Genomic DNA, 21,571 nt, shown 5'->3' with positions numbered 1-21,571 from the left:
TCTGCAAAATTGCGATTATTTATTTGATTTTGTATTAAGTAGCACTACCGTCCAATTTTTAGTAATGGGGTAATTTTTGTTTTTCAAATGTCAAATGATGACAGTTAGAAAAGTGACAACTGCACAAATAGAGAACTATTCATTTTTTTAATCCTTCTTAACAATTATAAATTAATTATTTCAAAAAGTAAGTCAAAGTTGGGGTTTCCATTAAACATTTCCGATGACAGGACTATCAGCCTGTCATCAGATAATCGAATAGAGACCAACCAGCCAACATCCAGTCCATTATCCGCTCATCGCAGGTTGGATTTTTCGAGCGGATCAAAACCCTGTCATCAAATTTGACGTTTGTGTTGTATGTAGTGGTGAGCGTTCATTTTCCACAGTATTTTTGAAATTAAAATTTCATTTCGTTTGAATTGTCATCGAATGCCTAAATTCATTATTTCAAAGTTATCTTTACTAGGCACAGAACAACTTCAGAGCTGTTGACCGACATCGTACGAAAATTCCTTTAGTCTGCACCGTCCTTCCATAGTAAGTCCTTGAGTAGGTGCGCCTCCAAATCATAAACTTTCCTTACTTGGAGAAATGGATTCACCCAAAACCTGTGTTTTCTTTTATCCTTTTGAATAGTAAGCTGTTGTATGTAGTTCCTCCAGCTTCTTAAACAGCATTCATTTTTTTAAAAGGCTAAATTTTGTGTACTCAAACGCATTTTTTGTATATAATTTGTTTGAAATTTAATTTTGTAAAAAAACAATAACTATCGACACTAAAGGTAAATCAACAAAAAAGTAAACAACAGAATAACCGTTTCTAATGTCAAATGTGACATTTGAGGTTGCTCATGACAAGACATAAGAAAAAACAATGGATTGGGGATGAGATTGCGGAAGAGAATTGGATTGGATTATACTCTTTTGGAGCCTCAGGGTAAGTAAAGCACATGAGCACGATTAACGAATGAACGAATATTCGTCGATTTTAGCATTTCTTTCACATGCGATTTTTTTATTCGTGAAAACCATTCACCACCGAAACGAAAACAAGATTATTTTATTATTATATTCGTTGCAAGTGTGGATAATATGGAACGGGAAAAAAAGTTTGACAGTTCGTATCAACTACAAATTTTGTCACGACAAATAAATTTGTTTTCTTTAAATTTATTAATATATGATATCGAAAAGTAAAAGTATGCATCATAAATCAAATAGAAACTATATTGCTATCGTTTTGTTAAGGATTTGTGTGGAAATATGTCTTCAAACGTTTATAACCTAACATTTTGTTTCATTCATTCATTTAATTCATTCTTCGTTCGTTGGTCGCGCTCATGTGAATACTGCATAACTGATAATAATTCTAAACATTACCGTCGCCTAGTTTTCTCATGTGAAATTTGTGTTGGATCTGGCAGTGCCTTATTTATTCTAAGCAATTGTTTTCGATCCTTCTTCTTCGTGTTTCGAATGTCAAAAATCAAAACAAACTACATAACATCTTAGTTTTACTCAATTTCAATCTAAAAATGTCGATTTTATTTAAAAAATGCAGCCAATTCCCAACATTTGGAGCATCATTCAATAATCCAATCTATCTTCTTTACATTGGTTCAAGAAACCTTTCCATGTCATCACCATTATGTAAAGAAACTCAACAAAGTTCTCAAATGTCCCTGCATGTCGCCGTCATTGGTGTTCCAAATGCAGGAAAAAGCACATTTATAAATAATCTAATACATCATAGAGTAAGACTTAAGAATCATTAAATATGAATTGATATAACTTTCAATTATAGGTTTGTCCAACATCCACCAAAGTTCACACAACCCGCAAGGCCAATAAAGCAATCATCACCTTAGGCAATACCCAGTTGGTTTTCTACGACACTCCTGGTTTGGTCACTCAAAAGGAAATAAATAAACACAATTTAGACCAAAGCTTCAAGAGTGCCTATCGTGATGCCGTACAACGCTCAGATATCATTGCTGTCGTTCATGATACCTCCAATACTTGGACAAGAAATGAACTTCATTCAACTGTTTTGGATACACTGAAAGCTTATCCATCGTTTCCCAGCTTTTTGATTCTAAATAAAATCGATGCCCTGAAATCTAAGAGAATTCTTCTGGACCTGGTAAAGAAACTAACAAATGACACCCTATCTGGAAAGAGGAAATCATCAAAGAAAGATGACAAAGAAAAAGAAAGAGAATTTGTAGCTCCTGTTGTAGAATTGAAATCACGACAAGCTGGTTGGAGTAATTTTTCCGATGTCTTTATGGTTTCGTCAATAATTGGCGATGGCTTGAGTGAAATTATGGTAAGTAATCATCACATATAGAGCATAATTTAATTTAAATCCTTCTCAGAGCTATCTGGCGCGTCAGGCGAAACCAAGTCCATGGAAATATTCAAGTGATGTATTCACAGACCAACCAGCTGCAGATTTGATTGTCGAAAGCGTCCGAGCAAGATTGTTGGACTACTTGCCACAAGAAATTCCATACAATCTCAAGAGTCAAATTGAATACTACAGTGAAGAAAAAAGTAAGATTCCTTTTTGTATGCAAGTAAAAAGTAATCGATCCAACTATGATGTTCCATTTCAGATACCATCTATGCAAGTGTTCAAGTTATTTGTCCGACAGCTCGTATTGAGAGACTTATATGTGGAGAGGCCAATGGCAAATTGAAACAAATTACAGAGCGCGTCACCTCTGATTTGGTCGAAACTTTTAACAAACCAATTTCACTAACAATATCGACGGTTGCCTTAAAAGAAACCTCACAACAACGCAGAGGATAGATTTTAAGGTCATACTATATTCTATTGTAAATTATTTAGAATTATAATTCTTTTAAGTGTTTATATTTCGGTGTTTTATTATAACTAACTTAGTTTTCCAGAGTCATTATACCATTAACTTGAGACACAGTAGCGTGATAATAAATATTCTCATCTTCTTGAATTGATAAGCAAATTAAATAGGGGGCGGTTTTCGTAATAATGTAATGTAAAAGTTTCTGGTAACGATTCGTATTAGGGCTCAAATACCAAAAGAAGTTCCACAGAACTCAAGATAAGAAACAGAACATGAAAATATTAATTTGTCCATAAAAGCATTAGGGCGGATACAATTCAAAAATATATCCAAACTAAAGAGAAGATGACAAAGGACTGAAATAGGAATGGGAATTTGTTTCATCGTATTGCTTAGCCCTAGTGCTTATTTTTGTGAATGGACAGAAATCTGTAAACCATGGGCTTAGAGCAAAAATTAATTTGCAAAAGTGTTCCATTGAAATGACAATGGGGAGGTTCAGACAACATAAGGGACTTGAAAGTTAGCTAAGTTTCTAGTATCTGATTGGCCAGCTGCCAAAAAATTACCTTCCAATTAAAGCAACTTAATTGGAAAACACAGTCACCGACTAGCTCTCGTGCTGTAAGCATTGTTTCAACCGGCGGCTTTCTATTGTGTGCAAGTTCATACATTTTTTCCACTCTCCGTTACCTACTTAAAGAAAATTACTTCTTTCTCTTTCACTCTTCTTGTAGTACCCATTTCCTACTAATCTCGCGAGTGATAGTGTTTCTTAACCATCATGGCCCCAGGGCCGAAAATGAAAACGGGAAATAGGTTCAGCGCGCTCGATGAAGTCGCACTTTCCGAACCCCAGTCGAAAAGAAATAAAACAACATTTAATCCCCTTGAACCATTCCCCAATCTCCCTAAAACCATCAATTATAAAAACCCTAGATTTATAGTTATTGCCCCTCAAAGTGAAAATAAACCTCTTTCATCAGTGAGCATTTTTGCATTGAGAAAAGCTATAGATGCCATAAGCACTGAATATGAGCAGATCTCACAACTCAGAGACGGTAAAATATTAATCCTTACTAAAAATCAAACTGTCGCAGACAGATTCATTTCCACAAAAAATCTATCTAACCTTTGTCCTGTCACGATCACCTTGCATAACCAACTTAACTCGTCTAAAGGCATAGTCTACGCTCCCTGTCTTATTAACGTTCCCGAGGTAGAAATTATATCGGAAATGAAAATGCAAAAAGTGACGGATGTCTACAAATTTACTAAACAAGTAGATGGAAACCAACGTCCAACAGGCTTGATGCTTTTTACTTTTGACACTTTTCAAACTCCTAATACTGTTGAAATCGGCTGGTACAATGCCAGGGTCACTGAATATATTCCTAATCCCATGCGGTGCCGGAACTGCCAGTTACTTGGGCACACCACCAAACGATGCAACGGTACCCCCATGTGCCAGATATGTAATCTTCCTCCACATGCTAACTCGGAGTGTTCCAGAACTTTGTGCGCAAATTGCCTCGCCTCCCATCCCTCTTCATCCAAAGACTGCCCAAAGTTCATTCAAATGAAAGAAATTTTAAAAATCAAAACTCAGAAAAAGTGCAGTTTAGCAGATGCTAAACGCATCTACAATGACCAGTTTCCCTCCCAACTTAATACAAATCAAGACACATTTGCCAGTAAAGCAAAACAATCTAACCCCGCACTTACCTCTTCACCACCAACTGAATCGATATCAACCACACATGTGACAAACAACAAAAAAATACCTGACCTACAAATAGTAACGGACAATCATACAAACAAAAAGACACATTTCATCCAAAGCAATAATACTGAACAAAATTTACCTTCATCTTCCGAACTTCCACCACCATCACTACCCCCGAAATCTCTTCAAATATCCACACAAGCAATTGCAGCTGGACTAAAAAAAAATAAACAAATAAACACAACTACACTTACTTCTAACGAATACAGTAACAATACATCTTCAAATTCTACACCAACAAATAATAACACGAACAAGACAGACAAAAACTCAAATTTAAATACCTCTCAATCGAGCTCAACTCAATCAAGCTCCTCCCCCTTATCCAAAACAACTCAATATCTTATCGATAACAACCAATACTTTGTTCCCACTCCAATGGATGACGATGACAGCCCATAATACCCACAAAATTAACTTCACAGACAACGGCTCTGCTGCCCGGGAATTGAATCTTCCGAGCTCCTCAAGGAGCTCGGTCGGTTCAACATCTTGGCAGCGGAGTCGACCCTTAAACCCCCCAATTTTAACAAACGTAAATATGACACAAAATAATTCTTCACCCGCTCACTTCTCAGCAAATCAAAATCCCTCCACCCTTTCATTGGCCGCAACCAATAATAGTATGTGGAATAATTGTTATTCGAATATGGTTCTTGTAACCTTGCAGTGGAATATGCAAGGATTTGCAAATAATTACGACGAGCTGAATATTCTCATTAAAGAACACAATCCAGGTATTGTATCTATTCAGGAGACTCATTTCGCCTACAATATTACTCCACCAACAATCCCAAAAGCATTCACGGGCTACTTCTTAAATCTTCCTAGCAACATAACATCTAAACAAGGTATCGGCATAATGATAAGAAAAAATATCCCTCATAGACAAATCTCTCTAAATTCAAACCTCTTAGTGCTAGCACTAGAAGTCCAATTAAAACTAAAAATCACATATATAAATCTCTATCTCCCACCAGACCAAGTTATCTCGAGACACGATCTAGAAAATATTTTAACGCAAGTTGACGGTTCTATAGTAATTGGAGGAGATATTAATGCTTGGAGTGTTCTTTGGGGTTCACCCAGCACAAATAAAAAAGGAGCACTGTTAGAGAATTTTCTGACAAACTCTAACCTCCTTTTATTGAACGACGGCTCGCCTACTCATTTCTCCACCCATAATACCCTCACCCATATAGACATTACTTGTTGCTCCCCTGAACTGTACCCTAAAATGCAATGGAAAACTTTAGATGATCTACACAACAGTGATCATTTCCCCATACTAACTTCGCTCATATTAGGCAATAAAGAAAAAGTTTCTCATCCTCTCTTAAAATATAAGACGGATCAAGCGAATTGGGATGAATACAAAAAATCTACCATTGACATCTCAGGTAACTTTAGTATAGATGCGAACATCAACAGATCAGCTGCTATTTTTCAAAAATCTCTCCGAAAAGCAGCTAATAAAACAATACCACAATCTTACCCCAAACAACCCAAACAATGTGTCCCTTGGTGGAATCCCGAACTAAACAATCTTAGAGTTGAAAAAGTAATAGCCTGGAAAAAATTCAAAAAAAAACCTACTGTGGAAAATCTTATCTCATTTAAGAAAGCCAATGCAATCTTTAGAAGATCATTAAAAGCTAACAAAATCAAAAGTTTAAACGAGTTCACCTCATCCATCAATCCTAATTCTTCCATAGCAAATATCTGGAATAAAATCAGACGATTCAGTGGCTCAACATTTTCTCAGTCAATTAAATGCATTGAAACCGACTCCATATCGCTTAACACCCCGTCAAAAATAAGCAATCAATTTGCAACCACATGGTCCGAACACTCCAATGACACTAATTTCCACAACAACTTTAGGCTACAAAAAGTTGAAAGTCTCCGCAACACAACAATGCTTCCAACAAATTCTGTGAGTATTCACCTTGAGCAACCAATATCTTTATCGGAACTAGAGTCGTGTCTTAGCAAACTTAAAGGAAAGACACCAGGAAGAGATAGGCTTTCATATCCCATGTTCAAAAATCTACCGACGGAGGCAAAAATGGTTCTTATCGAACTCTATAACAACGTTTTTGACACGAGTGTGATTCCTCAATACTGGAAAGCCGCCATAGTCATTCCAATTCCCAAACCCAACAAAGAGATTAATAAAGTCGATGGGTATAGACCTATCTCACTGTTACCATGCATCTCAAAGATTCTCGAAAAGATGATAGCTAAGCGTCTCCTCTGGTATACAGAATCCAAAAAACTCATTGCCTTAAACCAAGTAGCATTCAAACCAAAAAGTGGATGTCAAGATGCTTTGCTTCATATTGACAACTATATTTCAAACGCTATCTCAGCCAAAAACCACGTTTCAATACTCTCACTCGACTTCCAGAAAGCCTTTGATAGAATAGGAGTTCATCTTGTTCTAAAAAAGCTGAGAGAATGGCAAATAGGTCCCAAAATGTTTGGGTACATAAAATCTTTCCTTTCTAATAGAAAATTTTGTGTGAGGGTAAATAATACATACTCTTCAAACTTTCCTCTACACAATGGCATCCCACAGGGATCACCACTTTCAGTAATGCTCTTTTCTATTGCATTTGATGAAATCAGCAACATTATATCTAAATATAAAATTCTTGATCATTGTTGTTATGCCGATGACGTATACATACTTTGTAAAAACAATGATTTAGATACAACTAAAACGGTTTTTACGCAAGTATTAAAAGATATTGCAGATTGGTCCACTTATTCCGGTGCCAACATTGCATTACAGAAGTGTAAAACATTTCATATATGTAGGAAAAAATCTTGCCCTAACTTAAAATTAAGTATTAACGAAGTAGAATTACAAGCTGTTAATAATTTAAGTATATTGGGATTAACTTTTAACAATAAATTTAAATGGACCGATCACTGTATAAAACTAAAAAAAAACACTTGCTGCAAGGCTTAACATTATAAAATATCTATCCTCAAAAAAATGTAAAATTCACATAAATACACTTTGTTACCTTACAAAAATGAAAAAATAATATTAAATAAAATAGACTATGGGCTCAATATTTACGGAAGCTGTCCTAAATCAACACTCAACATAATAAAACCTACATACCATCAAGCTGCAAGACGATCAATCAACGCATTCCAAACCACACCAATAAAAAACATATTAGCTGAATCCGGGTTGCCTTCACTTAAGGAGAGATATGAGGAAACGATTTTAAAATCAGCTGCAAAACTCTTGTTCCCCTCCAGATCCGTTATAAACAAAGATGCTAATTCAGCCCTTCGATCCACACGCCAAAAAAGAATCCCATCAGCAATTTCATGTATATGGAACCACATATCAACCTTTAACTTGCCCACTAAAACCTCAATTATTCGAACATCATCATACCCTCCCTGGATGTGCAGACCAGAATCTTTTGAGTTGTCATTGGCCAATTACTCTAAAGACTATACACCAAAAATCGTTTACCGAAAAGTATTCGACACCATAGAAAATGAACTCATAAGCAGGAATTGGAAATTCATATTCTCTGACGGTTCTAAAACAGAGCACCACACAGGCTTTGCTGTAACATCACAAAATGGCAAACTACTCAGGATAGGTCTCCTTCCTGAATACTCATCAGTTTTTACCGCAGAAGCTCTAGCTGTCTACGAAGCTTTAAAATATGCAAGCAACACCAAAGGACACTGGGTCGTATGTACAGACAGCCTCTCGGTCATCCATGCTATCATGAACTTGAATAACAGCTCCCCATCAATCACAATTCTTAGGGATATTGTTATCAAGACAGCAAACAAAGCAAAAATTATGTGGGTCCCTGCCCACATCGGCATTATGGGTAACGAATACGCAGACAAAGCTGCGAATTCTGCCAACAAATCCCCCTCCTTCTTATTTAATGCATTCGATGAGTCGGATCTTATAAGAACCATCAGAAATAAAATCGAGACAATCCAGAGGCAAAGATGGTCGACATATACCCACCACTACTCTAAAATCAATATTAGCAAAACCAAACCCATATTCCCAGCTACTGTACCCAAGGAAACTATCACAAATTTCGTTCGTCTTCGTTTAGGCCACACATCTTTAACTCACCAACATCTTCTAAAAAAAGTAAACCCACCGATCTGCTCTACTTGCACAATAACAATGGACATGCCACACCTACTAGCCCACATAAACCAACTTTTATCTAACAAAAATATTAACATTTACGAACTACTTAAAAATATTAGTGTACAAAACCTAGAAACTATTCAAAAATTAATTTTAAAACTTAACTTTAAACTATAAATCTTTATCAGCGAGCCGAACGCCTATGCAGCTTGTGCTCTGTAAATTTTGTACTAACTTAGCAATTTAAGATTACTATGTTAGTCTGTATAAATAAATAAATAAATAAATAATTGGAAAATTGACTGGAAAGTTAGTCAAGAAAATTCTCCCTTACAAGTTAAGTAAGTTCAAAAATTTACGTTCAAAGAATAAAGTTGACTGCAAATGAAGTCCCTTATGTTGTTTGAACCTGTCCAATACTTACTTACTTAAGGTAGCGGTACAGTCCTGTGTGAACTAGGGCCTCACCCAACAAATTTTTCCATCTAGCTCGGTCCCTAGCTAGATGTCTCCAGTTTCGCGCTCCTAGCTCCTGATCCGAGGTCTTCCTCTACTGCGCTGTCCTGTCGGTGTGGATTCGAAGACTTTCCGGGCCGGAGCATTGGTTTCCGTGCGCTCTACGTGACCCAGCCATCTTAGTCGTTGGACTTTTACCCTTCTGGCTAAGTCTACGTCGCTGTACAGCCCGTACAGCTCGTCGTTCCATCGTCTCCTCCACTCCCCTTCGATGCATACGGGATCCGTAGATCACACGAAGAACTTTTCTCTCGAACCGACCCAAGGTGCTTTTGTCATAGTTCAATCTTCTGCACCGTATAGCAAGGCTGGGATGATAAGGATCTTATATAGCGACACTTTGGTCTTTCTAAAGAAGACTTTACCACTCAATTGCTTTCTTAGTCCAAAGAAACAGCGGTTAGCAAGAGTTAATCTGCGTTTCATCTCAGCGCTGGTGTTGTTTTCTGCGTTTACAGCGGAGCCTAGGTAAATGAAGTCCTTGACTACCTCAAAGTTACGTCTGTCGATAGTGACGTTTTGACCAAGACGTCGATGTTGTATGTCCTTTCTTGACGACAGCATGTACTTTGTTTTGCCCTCATTAACCGTTAAACCCATTTTTGCCGCCTCTGCCTCAATACTCACAAAAGCCCCATTGACATCACGCTGAGTTCTTCCGATTATGTCAATGTCATCAGCATATGCCAGTAATTGGACAGACTTTTGAAAGATAGTGCCTCTAGTGTTGACGTGTGAGCTCTGCACTATTCTTTCACGCACGATGTTAAAAAAATCACACGACAGCGCATCACCTTGTCTAAAACCTTTTTTAACATCGAAAGGTTCTGTTAATTTGTTTACAATCTTTATGGAGCAGCGTGAATTCTCCATGGTCGTTCTGCACAAATGGACGAGTTTGGCAGGGATGCCAAAACTAGACATGACTCTATACAACTCGTCCCTGTAGATGATGTCACATGCGGCCTTGAAATCGATGAAAAGATGGTGTGTGTCGATTTTGTGTTCTTGGGTTTTTTCCAGGATCTGCCGTAATGTGAATATTTGATCAACTGAGGACTTTTCTGGTCTAAAACCACACTGATAAGGACATATCAGGTTGTTGACGATGGGCTTTAGACGTTAACATATTATGGCAGAGAAGATTTTGCATACATTACATTACATTACATACTACTCAACACATAAATGTACAGAGCAGGGAACACAGCACTTTTAGCGACTAGACTATGCAAGGTGATAACAATACAAGACATTAATACAAGACAGAAAGACAGAAGAGGAAGAACAACAGATAGAGAGAACACATGACAACAGCACGCGGTAGGTTTCGAGACGGTCCCATCTGACTACTAACCACCCTCACTGATGCTTTATTTCGGTGATCGATCGGAACCTAAGCTTTAACAGCAACTAGGCCGTTGCCGAGAAGATTTTATAGGCGATGTTAAGTAGACTGATTCCTTTTTAGTCGGTGCTGTTTAGAGGCTCTCCTTTTTTCAGGATCGGGCAAACAATACTGAGGTTCCATTGACCGGACATGCTTTCTTCCGGCCATATCTTACAGATAAGTTGGTGCATGCTCCTAACCAACTTAACTCCAGCTGCTTTAAAGAGCTCGGCATTCAAGCCATCCAGCGGCTTTATTAGACTTCAACTTAGATATGGCAATCTTTACTTCGTCTAAGTCGGGAGGACGGGATTGTTGGCTTTCGTCATCTATATTGAATGGATCATCCTGTCTGACAGCGGAATTCAGTTCTTCGTCGCCGTTATACACATCTGGCCAACACTGGATTTAAAACGTTCAAGGCGCTTGCTCTCTCTAAGCAGATCGCATATAAGCTCGATAATAGGTGTCATAACCGGACACTGTCTAATAGGAAAGCACGCCACGAGAATAGGCGTATTCTCAAATGACTTTTGCAGAAGCTGTATGGACAAGGAAGAAACAGTTCTTCATCTTCTCTGCACATGCCCTGCTCTAGCTCGAAAACGCAAGAATTACCTAGGAGAATTCTTCTTTAACGATCTAAACGATCTAAATAACATCGGTATAATCAGCTTCTCACGTTTCGTAAGAGACTCAAGCTGGTTCCATTGAGCTTAGGATGAAGCCTCAAGATTCATGTGGTATCACAATGGGCCATTAAACTGGCCTAAGTGTGTCCGTTTCCATCTTGGACAGCAACTATAACCTAACCTAACCTAACCATTATAAGGACTTTCATTTAAGTTGAGAACTTCACATCTTGCTTTAAAGATTAAGGATATCTCTTCATAACTCAGTGAATCCTTGAAATAATTTCTGGCACCAAGATTATAGCTGACCTGACTGTAGATTATTCTACTGAATGAGTCTTGAGCTTCTTCTACCAGTGAATACCTCATTATGTCCTCATTTTTCTCTATGATGCTGTACATTTGTTCTTTCACATGGTTTCACAAGATTTTTTCGAAAGTCTTGCGCTCTGATGCAGACTTTGATGATGTAGCCAGCTTGAAACTTCAAGGTTCTTGTTATAAGTTTTAAAATTCATGTTTCTAGATATATGGCATAACTAGGTGTATTTCTTCCCCAAACCTGGGCAGCATACAAGAGAGTTGATTTAACTACTGATTTAAATATTTTGTATTTTAAAGATAAATGTATTTGTTTGTTGAAGAAGATATTAGTCGATGTTAAATTTATCAAACTTGTGAGCTTTCAAAGTCCACTATATCATTCCATTTTCATTCATAACAAATTTCATCATCAAACCCTTATTCACAATTAAACATACGATACCAGAAAAAGAAATACGATGACGGTGAATCATCGATTTATAGTAAATATCTAAAGCTAAACAGATAACAACTCGTTATTGCATCAGAATCTGATGAAATGGAACCCAATCACGTGATATTAAAAAGTTGATTTTAGTGTCACAACATGAGGTATATTTGTAGATTTGTTTAATATCAAAATATTAAAGTAAACAACAAACAAATAGTAACAATTTTGTTTTGTTTATGTTTCTTTTAACTCCTCTACTATTTTTTGGATTTGTTTTCTTTAGCTGCTCGAACACATGACACTCTCTCGGGCAGTAACAAAGCTATGGGTTCCTTGAATGGCTTGAATAAAAATTGTATCTGTTGGCCCTTAGTTCATATTTGAAACATGCGAATGATGAAAGAAACTCACAGTGAAAACATACCTTTTTAAGAATACAACTAGAAGAACCAGCTCACTCAAATCATATGAAATTCAACACTAGTAAAAAGAAAGCTAGGAAGATAGATGTGGTCGTCACAAGCACCCTTTGCTACACGATTCAATTAACGCTAGAAAGCGCCGTTTTGATACCATAGTAAAAACAAAACAAAATTTATATCTTAAAAGTTAGTTATGTATTTTTTCGCTTTTAATCATCACTTAAAACACAACATCTTACAACTAGTTCAACTTATAACTATTTACAGGGACTTTACGTTATATATAAATATATAAAAAACAGCAGTACATCATAAGTATAAATATAATTTATATAAATAAAATATTGAGGATATAAAGCGTCATGAGGTTTTTTTTTGTTTTGGGTTAATTTAAACATTTTTAAAAATAAATTCTGAATTTTTTTAAAGCCTCAAAATTTGTTAGAAATTTAAATTTTTAAAGCAACGATGGAAACAGCTCATTTATACTGTTTGTCCAAGCCATCTCGTCAAACGTTGATATCGTCGATCCAATATCACTTTGAGGCGATCCAATTGACTCATATCCTGGATCTGAGTAAGAATGTATGGACAGTGGACTCTTGAGGCAATTTTTCTTTGAATCAAAGGGTAACGACAAAAAAGACGTATCGAAATCATCATCGTCGTCTCCAATATCATCGGATGTCATGCCACACTCTATGGTCTCCTCGTTCTTGGGCGGTTCCTCTCCCTCGCAATAAACTTCTTCGACGGCTTCATTCATTGCGACTGCATCATCGCCCACCACTATTGTAATGGAATTTGTCTTTTCGTCGTAGGTCCCGTAAATAGTTTCACCGCCGGTGTCTAGGGGTTGCTGTTGTTGTAAGTTCGCTGTTGTGTCTATATTCGTAAGTAACGATGTGGGTTCAGTTGTTGTTGTTGTTAGGCAGATACCACTGTCGTCGCTGCTACTGCAGCTACTGGTATATTGGCTGGATTCCATGATTTCTGGTGTGGTCCCCACCACTGATCCAGACAATCGCTCTGCGATGCCTGCATCTTCGGGAGCATCTGTGTGGCCTTCTGGATTGCTTCCTTCCAAGTCTGCAGTGATATCTGCGAGTAGGCTTTCGGCAAGCTCTTCCAGTTTAGTGGCGTCGAAATCTTCGAGCATGTCTTGTAGAGAAGGCAAAGCGCCACTATTTTCCACAGAGCTGCAACTGAGTTCTCTCCGAAGGCTGGGTATTGTTGTGGACTCTTGTTGCTGCGGCGTCGCTCCTGTCGGTTGCCTTGTGTCATCGATTGTAATTCCTTCATTCCCTGCGGCAGAGGGTTAAGTAGGGATACTGCAGATCCTTTGAGAATGGAATCAAAATCGACACAATTCGACGACTGTTGCGATGCTTGATGCTGTTGATGTTTCTGATTTTCTTGTTGTGCGCTTTGTAATTGTTTGAGTTGTTCTTTTAAATACTCAACTTCCTTGTCTAGTTTCTGGTTCTTGGCCAAAAGATTTTCATTGATAGCTTGAAGACTGTCGCATTTGTTTTTCAACATGTCTGTCTGCTCTGTGAGTTCGTTCACGGTCTGTTCCATTTCTTCCATGCGGGCTTTTTTCCGATCACGGGATGTTTGTGCTGCTACACGGTTCTTCAATTTTCTATTTAAATAAAGATACTCTTGTTAGTTTTCCTCCCATTATTGTAAACATTTCGTTCAAGGTATACTCACTTTCTTTGTAGTTTCTCCTCCCATGATAGATGATCCAAGCGCCTTTTCTTTCCACGGTTTGCAGACGAATCATCCGAAGATGATTCAGAGCACACGGACTGCATCCCGATGGATAGCGCTGGAGAATGGGTGATCCTGGTTAGAGGACTTGGTGAAATAGCAACGTACTTGGGTACAGTCATAAAAACTGGTGTCGACATTGTAGTTTCAAATTATTTAATTATTTTTTGTTCACTTTGATTAAATCAACAAAAAGATGTTAAATGATGTTAAACATAATTTTTATTCAAGATCCAAGATATATACTTTTTGGTAACTTGTGGTGTTCACGACTATGGTCTGTGTACTTTTATCCAATGAATGGTTGTTTGCTTATTTCTTTTCATTTCCCTGAGATAATCTTTGGAATCAAATTTAAAAAGCAGTGTAAAAGATGGGGAGTATTCGTACGTGATTTTCAGTTGCGATCAAAATATAATTTGGTGAAACGCAGTTTCTTCTGGAAAAGTTAATAATTTTCTACTGATTTGTTGAATTTTGATTGGTTGTTATTGGATTTTTTCAAGTGGTCCGGCTGACGTGGCCGAATGACGTTTCTGGGTAAAAAAGTGTTGCTGTAGGGCGGTTGATTTTAATACTATTTCATTCTAAGGGTATATACCAACTACGTGCTGCTATTTGAATAATTAGACCTGTTTGGAGATATACTTTATTCTGTTATGAATTTGCACACAAAAGTATGAATTGCCAAAAAATTTTGTATGAATTTTAGTTTTGGTATTTTCAATGAAACCCGCTATAAGATCTGTCAAGAATATGAGCATAACAAAATATAGACATTAGGCTGGTTTAGGTTACATCAACTGAAAGTAGAGGTTAATGGTTCAGACAACATAAGGGACTTCATTTGTAGTCAACTTCTTTTGTTGAACGTACATTGGATAGGGTATCTTGTTTAGGTCGATTTTTAGATACCTTGTTGTTGGATAGCTGTATCGAGATAGCTGTCAAAAAATAAAAACAACTTTCAGCTGTTCACTTAAAGCAGAGGAACATTAAAGCTTCGAAGTCAAAATTATTGTAAGATAAACATTTAATGGATAATTCAACTGATTCGTCGGACGTTGATGAATTGATAGGTGCTAACCAATTTAATAAATAAGAGATAACCTTAATCTGTAACCTATGTCAAATTTCCTTTTAGCTCAATTGGAATTCTATACGATTAATAATTTACTTGCGAAATGTACGGTTTTAAACGATTTACGTTTAACATAAAACTGGAGGTAAGACCTAGCAAATTGTTCATCTACAAAACGAGAATAAATTAAGTCAATTTTGAAGTTTAAAAATAAAGATCATAATTACCTTCTTAAATTCGGGGGCAAATAGCTTCTTCATCGTCTATTATGCACAGAATATCCTCAAATACAACTTTAACTAACATTTTGTATCTTTTTGTTTACCAACAAATGCAAAAAGCTGAAATCAATTTTCAACTTTTTTAAATTCAACCATGTGCTCAATCAGCTGTTGTGTCAGATAACAACATACCCTAGAAATTCTTGGATACCTTTGCATTTTCCGGATACTTGCAAGGTTTCCGGATACCCTATCTGTTGATTGATTGAACGCAGCCATTTTAAGCAAGGCAATAATCTTTAAATTCGGAACTTTACTTCACCAAACTCAATTTTTAGTTGATCGTGCAAAAACTACTAAAAACACAATTGTCTACAAAAGAAAACGTCTCAGGCAAGGTACAAGTCTACTTGATAAGGAAAATTTTTACATAAAACATAAAATGGAATTGTGAAGAATTAAATTAGTCACAACGTAATAAAGTTCAGTTTTCAGTTGAATGAAAAAACATGATCAATTGTCATCTTGACATAAGTAGACTTGACTTGATAGTTAAGGAGATTTTTCTTGACTAACTTTCCAGTCAACTTTCCAAAAAGTTGAGAAAAGGCAATCTGTTGGCAACTAGTCAATGAGATACTCGAAACTTCACTTACTTTCAAGTCCTTTACGTTGCTTTACACTGCCATTGTGTTAGTATTGGTGAAAAAAGGGTACATCCACCGAAAAATCAAAATCTGCAGATTTGTTCTAAAAATTTGGAGTGCAAAACCAGTGGAAATTTGTGTTTTGACAGACCATGAGTCACGGTCTTCCACTACGGCGCCGTCCCTCGGGATTGGATTCGAAGACCTTCCTGGCAGTAGCATTAATGTCCATTCGCTCTACATGACCTAGCCATCTAAGCCGTTGGACTTTAATTCTGTTGACTAGGTCAGTGTCGCTGTACAGCCCGTATAATTCATCGTTATATCTTCTCCTCCATTCTCCATCTATGCGTACGGGACCAAAAATCACCCGAAGAATTTTTCTCTCGAAGCATCCTAAGACGCTCTCATAGTTCTTTGACAGGGTCCAGGCCTCAGCTCCATAAATGAGAACCGAGATGATGAGTGTCTTATAGATGGTGATTTTCGATGCTCGAGAAAGGACTTTACTTCGCAATTGCCTTCTAAGTCTAAAGAAGCAGCGATTTGCAAAACTTATTCTTCGTTAAATTTCAGCGCTGGTGTCATTGTCTGTGATTATAGCTATGTCTTGGTAGAGAAAGTCCCTAACTACCTCAAAATAATAGCTGCCCATGTTGACGTTTTGTTAAAGACGTCGTTGTTCAATGTCCTTTTTTGATGACAGCATATACTTAATCTCATTGACCACTAAACCCATCTTATTCGCTTCCGTCGCGTCTCAATGCTCAAAAACGCTCCAGTGACATCACGCTTTGATCTTCCAATTATGTCAATATCATCTGTGTATCCGAGTAATTGGACAGACCTTTGGAAGATTGTGCCTCTAGTGTTGACGCTTGAGTTTTGCACAATTCTTTTCAGAACGATATTGAAGAAGTCGCCTGATAGTACATCGCCATGTCTAAAACCTTTTTTGACATCAAATGCATCGGTGACATTTTTTCTGACCTTGATAGAGCAGCGTGCATTCTCCATCGTCATTCTGCACAAACAGATAAGTTTGACAGGGATGCCAAAACTAGACATTGCTGTGAAGAGCTCTTCCCTATGGATGCTGTCATACGCGGCTTTAGAATCGACAAAAAGTTGGTGGGTATCGATTTGAAGCTCCTAGGTCTTTACCAAAATCTGCCGTAGTGTGAATATTTCGTCGATAGTGGACTTTCCTGTTCTGAAGCCACACTGATAAGGACCAATCAGGTTGTTGACGAATGGCTTCAGACGTTCACATAATACGGCAGAAAGGATCTTATACGCAATGTTAAGGAGACTGATGCCCTATCTCCCTTACAGCGGAATTCGGTTCGTCATCGCCGTTGTATATGTGGAGAAGTGGTCTTTCCATATTCTTAACATCGATTGCTGTTCTACTACGATGTTCCCCCGATCTTCTTTACAGGCTTCGGTTCGTGCTGTGTACCCTTAGAAGAATGTTTTTACCTTTTGGTAATATTTACGAACCTCATTCCTGTTGTGACATCCCTCTATATAAGAAGCCGCTCCTCTTCTGGTTGTAGAGCTCGCAAAGCTCTGGTTTTCTGTGCAGCTTCTGTGAAACCTAGCACTTCAGAGGCGGCATCTCTGATGGCTGCAATGCTTAATGCAGGCAGCAAAATAGTCCTTAAGAGGTTATTAGAGACTCGATCGAAAAAGAACATGGCAACCTCTTGCGATTGTAGCCGCCTAACGTCCAAACTTCTCACAGTACTTCCTTGTTTTGGCTTGGATCGAGATATCAGTAGCCGTACCTTGGCTACAACGAGGTAGTGGTCCGAGTCAATGTTGGCCCCTCGGAATGTTCGGCCATCCTGTATACTGGAGAAGTGTCGTTTGTCGATCCCAATATGGTCAATCTGGTTGACAGTTGATTGATCAGGTGATTTCCATGTCCCTTTGTGGATATTGAGATGTGTGAACTGCGTACTAGCTACCAGAACTTCTCGCCCCGCAGCGAAACCTATCAACCTAAATCCGTTGTCGGAGGTGGTGCCGTGCAGGCTGTATCTACCGATTGTGCCACCAAAGATGTCTTCTCTTCCTAGCTTGGCGTTAAAATCTCATAAGACAATTTTAATGTCATAGCTTGGCTTATGTTGGTGCATATTAGGCTTATGTTGGCGAATTTAGCCTTGATGCGGATTATCGTGATGCGCTCGCTCACACTGCCGAAACCCAAGACTTTTGCCTGAATCTAATTCCAACAACAAATCCACACCCAAAAAGACGCTGTCTTTGTTCTCGGTAGCAGTTGCTGTAGTATACATCGCAGTCTATTAGTTTGCGTTTGCCAGGTCCGTCCCATCGCACTTCTTGGATGGCGGTAATATCAGCAGTTTAGGGCTTCCGCTAATTGTTCGGCTGCACGTGGTGTGTTAAGGGACCTAACATTCCACGTACAGATTCGAAGTTCGTTGTCCTTATTTCGTTTTCGTGGGTTGTCACCAGTAAATCCATCCGTATCCCGTGGCACAACACCCAACCTGGGGGGCCAAATTCTTAGTATATATAACTTTAAGGACGGGGAGCCGGATAAAACGCTCCTTATAGGCCTGGGCTCCGAATGTGTCGAAAAAGCCCTATAACATGTTCACTAAGTAGTTCAATCTAACCGGAACTGTAGACGCCACCGTTCATTCCATCTCGAGAATTCGTCCGCTGCCATCTGGAGATGTGCCTTAGTGGAAATACCTCTCCCCCCTCTCTCGTTTTTTACCCCCAACAACTTTCCACTGGGGTTAGAACCCAATCTCCAGTTGAGGTACTATAGGCACCTGATGTTCACCGCGGGAAGATGAGAGTAGGAGTTGATAGACAGAGATGGGTTTTGAGAAAAAAACCTGAATGCACATGTCTACCATTTTGACAGACCTAGATCAAGAATAAATTGATTTATTTTAACCATGGAAAACCCCATTTGATTTGATTTTATCCATGTGCCCAAATTTAAAAAACATCGGTTTTGTACGAATTTTTTATAAATATTGTTTAAAAACTTGAGAATCAGATAATTTAGAAAACAGAACAAACATTTTATGGGCATATTTACCTTGGTTTAGCTAATCCATGTTGATTTGGGGTAAATAAATCTATTATTCATAATTGAAAACAACAAATTATAAACTAAAAATTATCATATTGTTTTTATTTATAAATAATGAGCTTGATTAAAAATACCATAAGAGATTATTTATACAACGTAAAACAAATAAAATGCATCAAATATCCAACAATTCAAGACTGGAGATGCCACTTCTCACGAACTTCAAATTTTATATTTTTATTGGAAAAGAGCTTTTCCTTAGTATTCGCAATACTGAATGAATCTTCTCCGATAAGTCCTAAGATAATGTTAAATGTTGCTTCTCTAAATTAAGAAGTTCGAAGGATGTAGAGTAAAGATAAGATAAGTATGAAGTTACTACTTTAGTGTGTTCGTTGACTATATCGTCTCCGATAAACATTTCCACTTGAGCGTTCTTTTGTCGTACTATTATTAGTTTGAACTTTTACAACTGAATTTTTCGTATCCTTGTTTTCTTTCATCACCTTATGTCTAGTTGTTTTTCTATACCAATTTTTGAATGCATCTGAAGGACTCATTGTTGTTGGTATTTTCATTTCATTATTCATCTTCAGACTAGATGGATATTTCCTAGAGAACTTACTCGCATCAAACATACGTTTTCTCAAAGTTTTCTTAGGTCCTGCTTCCTCAAAGATATTACCTATCAAACTTGGTTTTACTTGCATAGTTGATGTTTGAATAGGTATTTCAGTGGTTATAATGTCAGTTGTGGGTGTATCAATATCACTTTCTGTAGTTGTTCCATCTTCGTTCATCTCCGTTGAACCCAATTCGATATCTTCATTATATGAATCAATATTTTCTTCTGTGGTTGTAATAAGATCGCTTAAAATTTCTGTTGAGCTCTCTGACACAATTGTGGTGTCCACATAAGACTCATCAGATTGTTGCATCTCTGTTGGAGCAGGTGTCATTATGATAACACTCTCATTGGTTGGATAGACCAAATGAACCTTTATATCATCTATCATTTTTGGCTTCCTTTGAATTTCCAAGTTTCGAGTGAGAAGTTTTGCCCTTGGATAATTCATATCGCCTTCTTTAAATGGATACACTATAAAAACTCCATCCGATTGTCCTTCACAAACCGAACACAGCACCAACATAAATACAAAAATGTTCCTATTGAAAATTAAACAAAAATATTAAAAGAATATACAGTTTACATAAATAGAATAATATTGACTTACACATAATTCCCGCCCATGATGTTGATGTTAATAGTCCAAGTCTATTCGACGGAATAAATAAGAATACTTTTATACTCGAGCTAAATTTTGACCTACGGTCAGTTTTAAGATAATTAAGCAAAGCTTGTTTCTCATTATATCCCCAAAAAGTTTTAATGGAATTATACAAGAAAAATGTACAACCAATTAGTTGCAATTTTGTAAACCGGATATAGACACTCAATTAAATGCCAAAATGTTTTGCAGTTTTTCTGGATTTGAGGGAAGTTTGCGCGAAAGCAACTTTCGTGAAATATTTGCATTCGCAAATCTTTGAGGAAGGGAACCTCTCGCATCTGGCAAGAATCTAAAATCAAACTCATATTATTCACATTTTTGATATTGTTTTAGTTTATTCATTTTCCATTTAAAAATACCGACAACAATTTACAATTAAGTGTTTATTTTATTTTTCTTTTCTGTATTTTTAACTATTTTTGTTTGTTTTTTTTTTCGTTATGTATACGAAAATTAAATTTGTAATATTGTTTTAAATTAATTTACTACACTGATAGTTTTTTTTACTCAATTACTCTAGATTTATGTATTTTCTATTTTTGTTTTTGTTTTGATAGACAATTAGTTGTTTATAATTTAATTTAAGTGTACTTTAAAAGGTTGAAAAATATTTCGAACTGGATTTACGATTTATGTTTTAAAGAGAGCGTTTTGTTTGTTAAATTATTTATAATAATAGTAAACATTGATGATTTAATGTAGCTAACTACATTGTAATATATGCACTTAAAAGTTAAACAACATTCTTATTTATTTAATCGGCTATTTTTATTCTTTTTTGTTTGTCTATTAATTTATTGGTTTTTTTTTTATAGAAAAAAAATAAATATTTAAAAAAAAACATTAAATGTTTATGTTTAGTCGAATAGTTATTTTTTTCTCATTCTCAATTTATTGTGAACACATTTGAATAGTAATTTAAATTGTATTTTATTTGCTTTTTTTTTGTAATTTCATGTATTTATAAACAATTCAGAATAATT

General features: G+C 36.9%; 3 protein-coding genes across 3 annotated transcripts; 2 read left to right on the top strand and 1 right to left on the bottom strand.

Annotated features, from left to right (window-relative positions):
• The first annotated feature begins 1,457 nt into the window (after positions 1-1,457).
• LOC129939104 (GTPase Era, mitochondrial) lies at positions 1,458-2,882 on the top strand. The gene is made up of 4 exons (XM_056046976.1): positions 1,458-1,756; positions 1,807-2,331; positions 2,381-2,558; positions 2,621-2,882. Exons 1-4 carry the CDS (start codon positions 1,538-1,540, stop codon positions 2,815-2,817), a joined length of 1,119 nt encoding a protein of 372 aa, XP_055902951.1. The 5' UTR covers positions 1,458-1,537; the 3' UTR covers positions 2,818-2,882.
• Positions 2,883-3,481: 599 nt separating this feature from the next.
• LOC129940222 (uncharacterized) lies at positions 3,482-5,058 on the top strand. The gene has a single exon (XM_056048481.1). It carries the CDS (start codon positions 3,618-3,620, stop codon positions 5,019-5,021), a length of 1,404 nt encoding a protein of 467 aa, XP_055904456.1. The 5' UTR covers positions 3,482-3,617; the 3' UTR covers positions 5,022-5,058.
• Positions 5,059-12,776: 7,718 nt separating this feature from the next.
• On the bottom strand, positions 12,777-14,720 carry LOC129939384 (uncharacterized). The gene is given in 3 exon segments (XM_056047378.1): positions 12,777-13,703; positions 13,706-14,134; positions 14,206-14,720. Coding segments are annotated over 3 exon segments (1,386 nt in total). The 5' UTR covers positions 14,406-14,720; the 3' UTR covers positions 12,777-12,946.
• Positions 14,721-21,571: the final 6,851 nt, after the last annotated feature.

This window comes from Eupeodes corollae, chromosome 1 (assembly GCF_945859685.1).
Source record: "Eupeodes corollae chromosome 1, idEupCoro1.1, whole genome shotgun sequence".
NCBI lineage: Eukaryota > Metazoa > Arthropoda > Insecta > Diptera > Syrphidae > Eupeodes > Eupeodes corollae.
The sequence above is the reverse complement of the archived record's forward strand: the minus strand, read 5'-3'. Positions and strand labels throughout refer to the sequence as shown.

Bases quoted from the DNA above. Each gene is read 5' to 3' on its own strand.
- LOC129939104 (XM_056046976.1), top strand. From the start codon at position 1,538: ATGTCGATTTTATTTAAAAAATGCAGCCAATTCCCAACATTTGGAGCA. The intron at 1,757-1,806 runs GTAAGACTTAAG...TTTCAATTATAG, and splicing joins ATAATCTAATACATCATAGA to GTTTGTCCAACATCCACCAA. The intron at 2,332-2,380 runs GTAAGTAATCAT...AATCCTTCTCAG, and splicing joins ATGGCTTGAGTGAAATTATG to AGCTATCTGGCGCGTCAGGC.
- LOC129940222 (XM_056048481.1), top strand. From the start codon at position 3,618: ATGGCCCCAGGGCCGAAAATGAAAACGGGAAATAGGTTCAGCGCGCTC.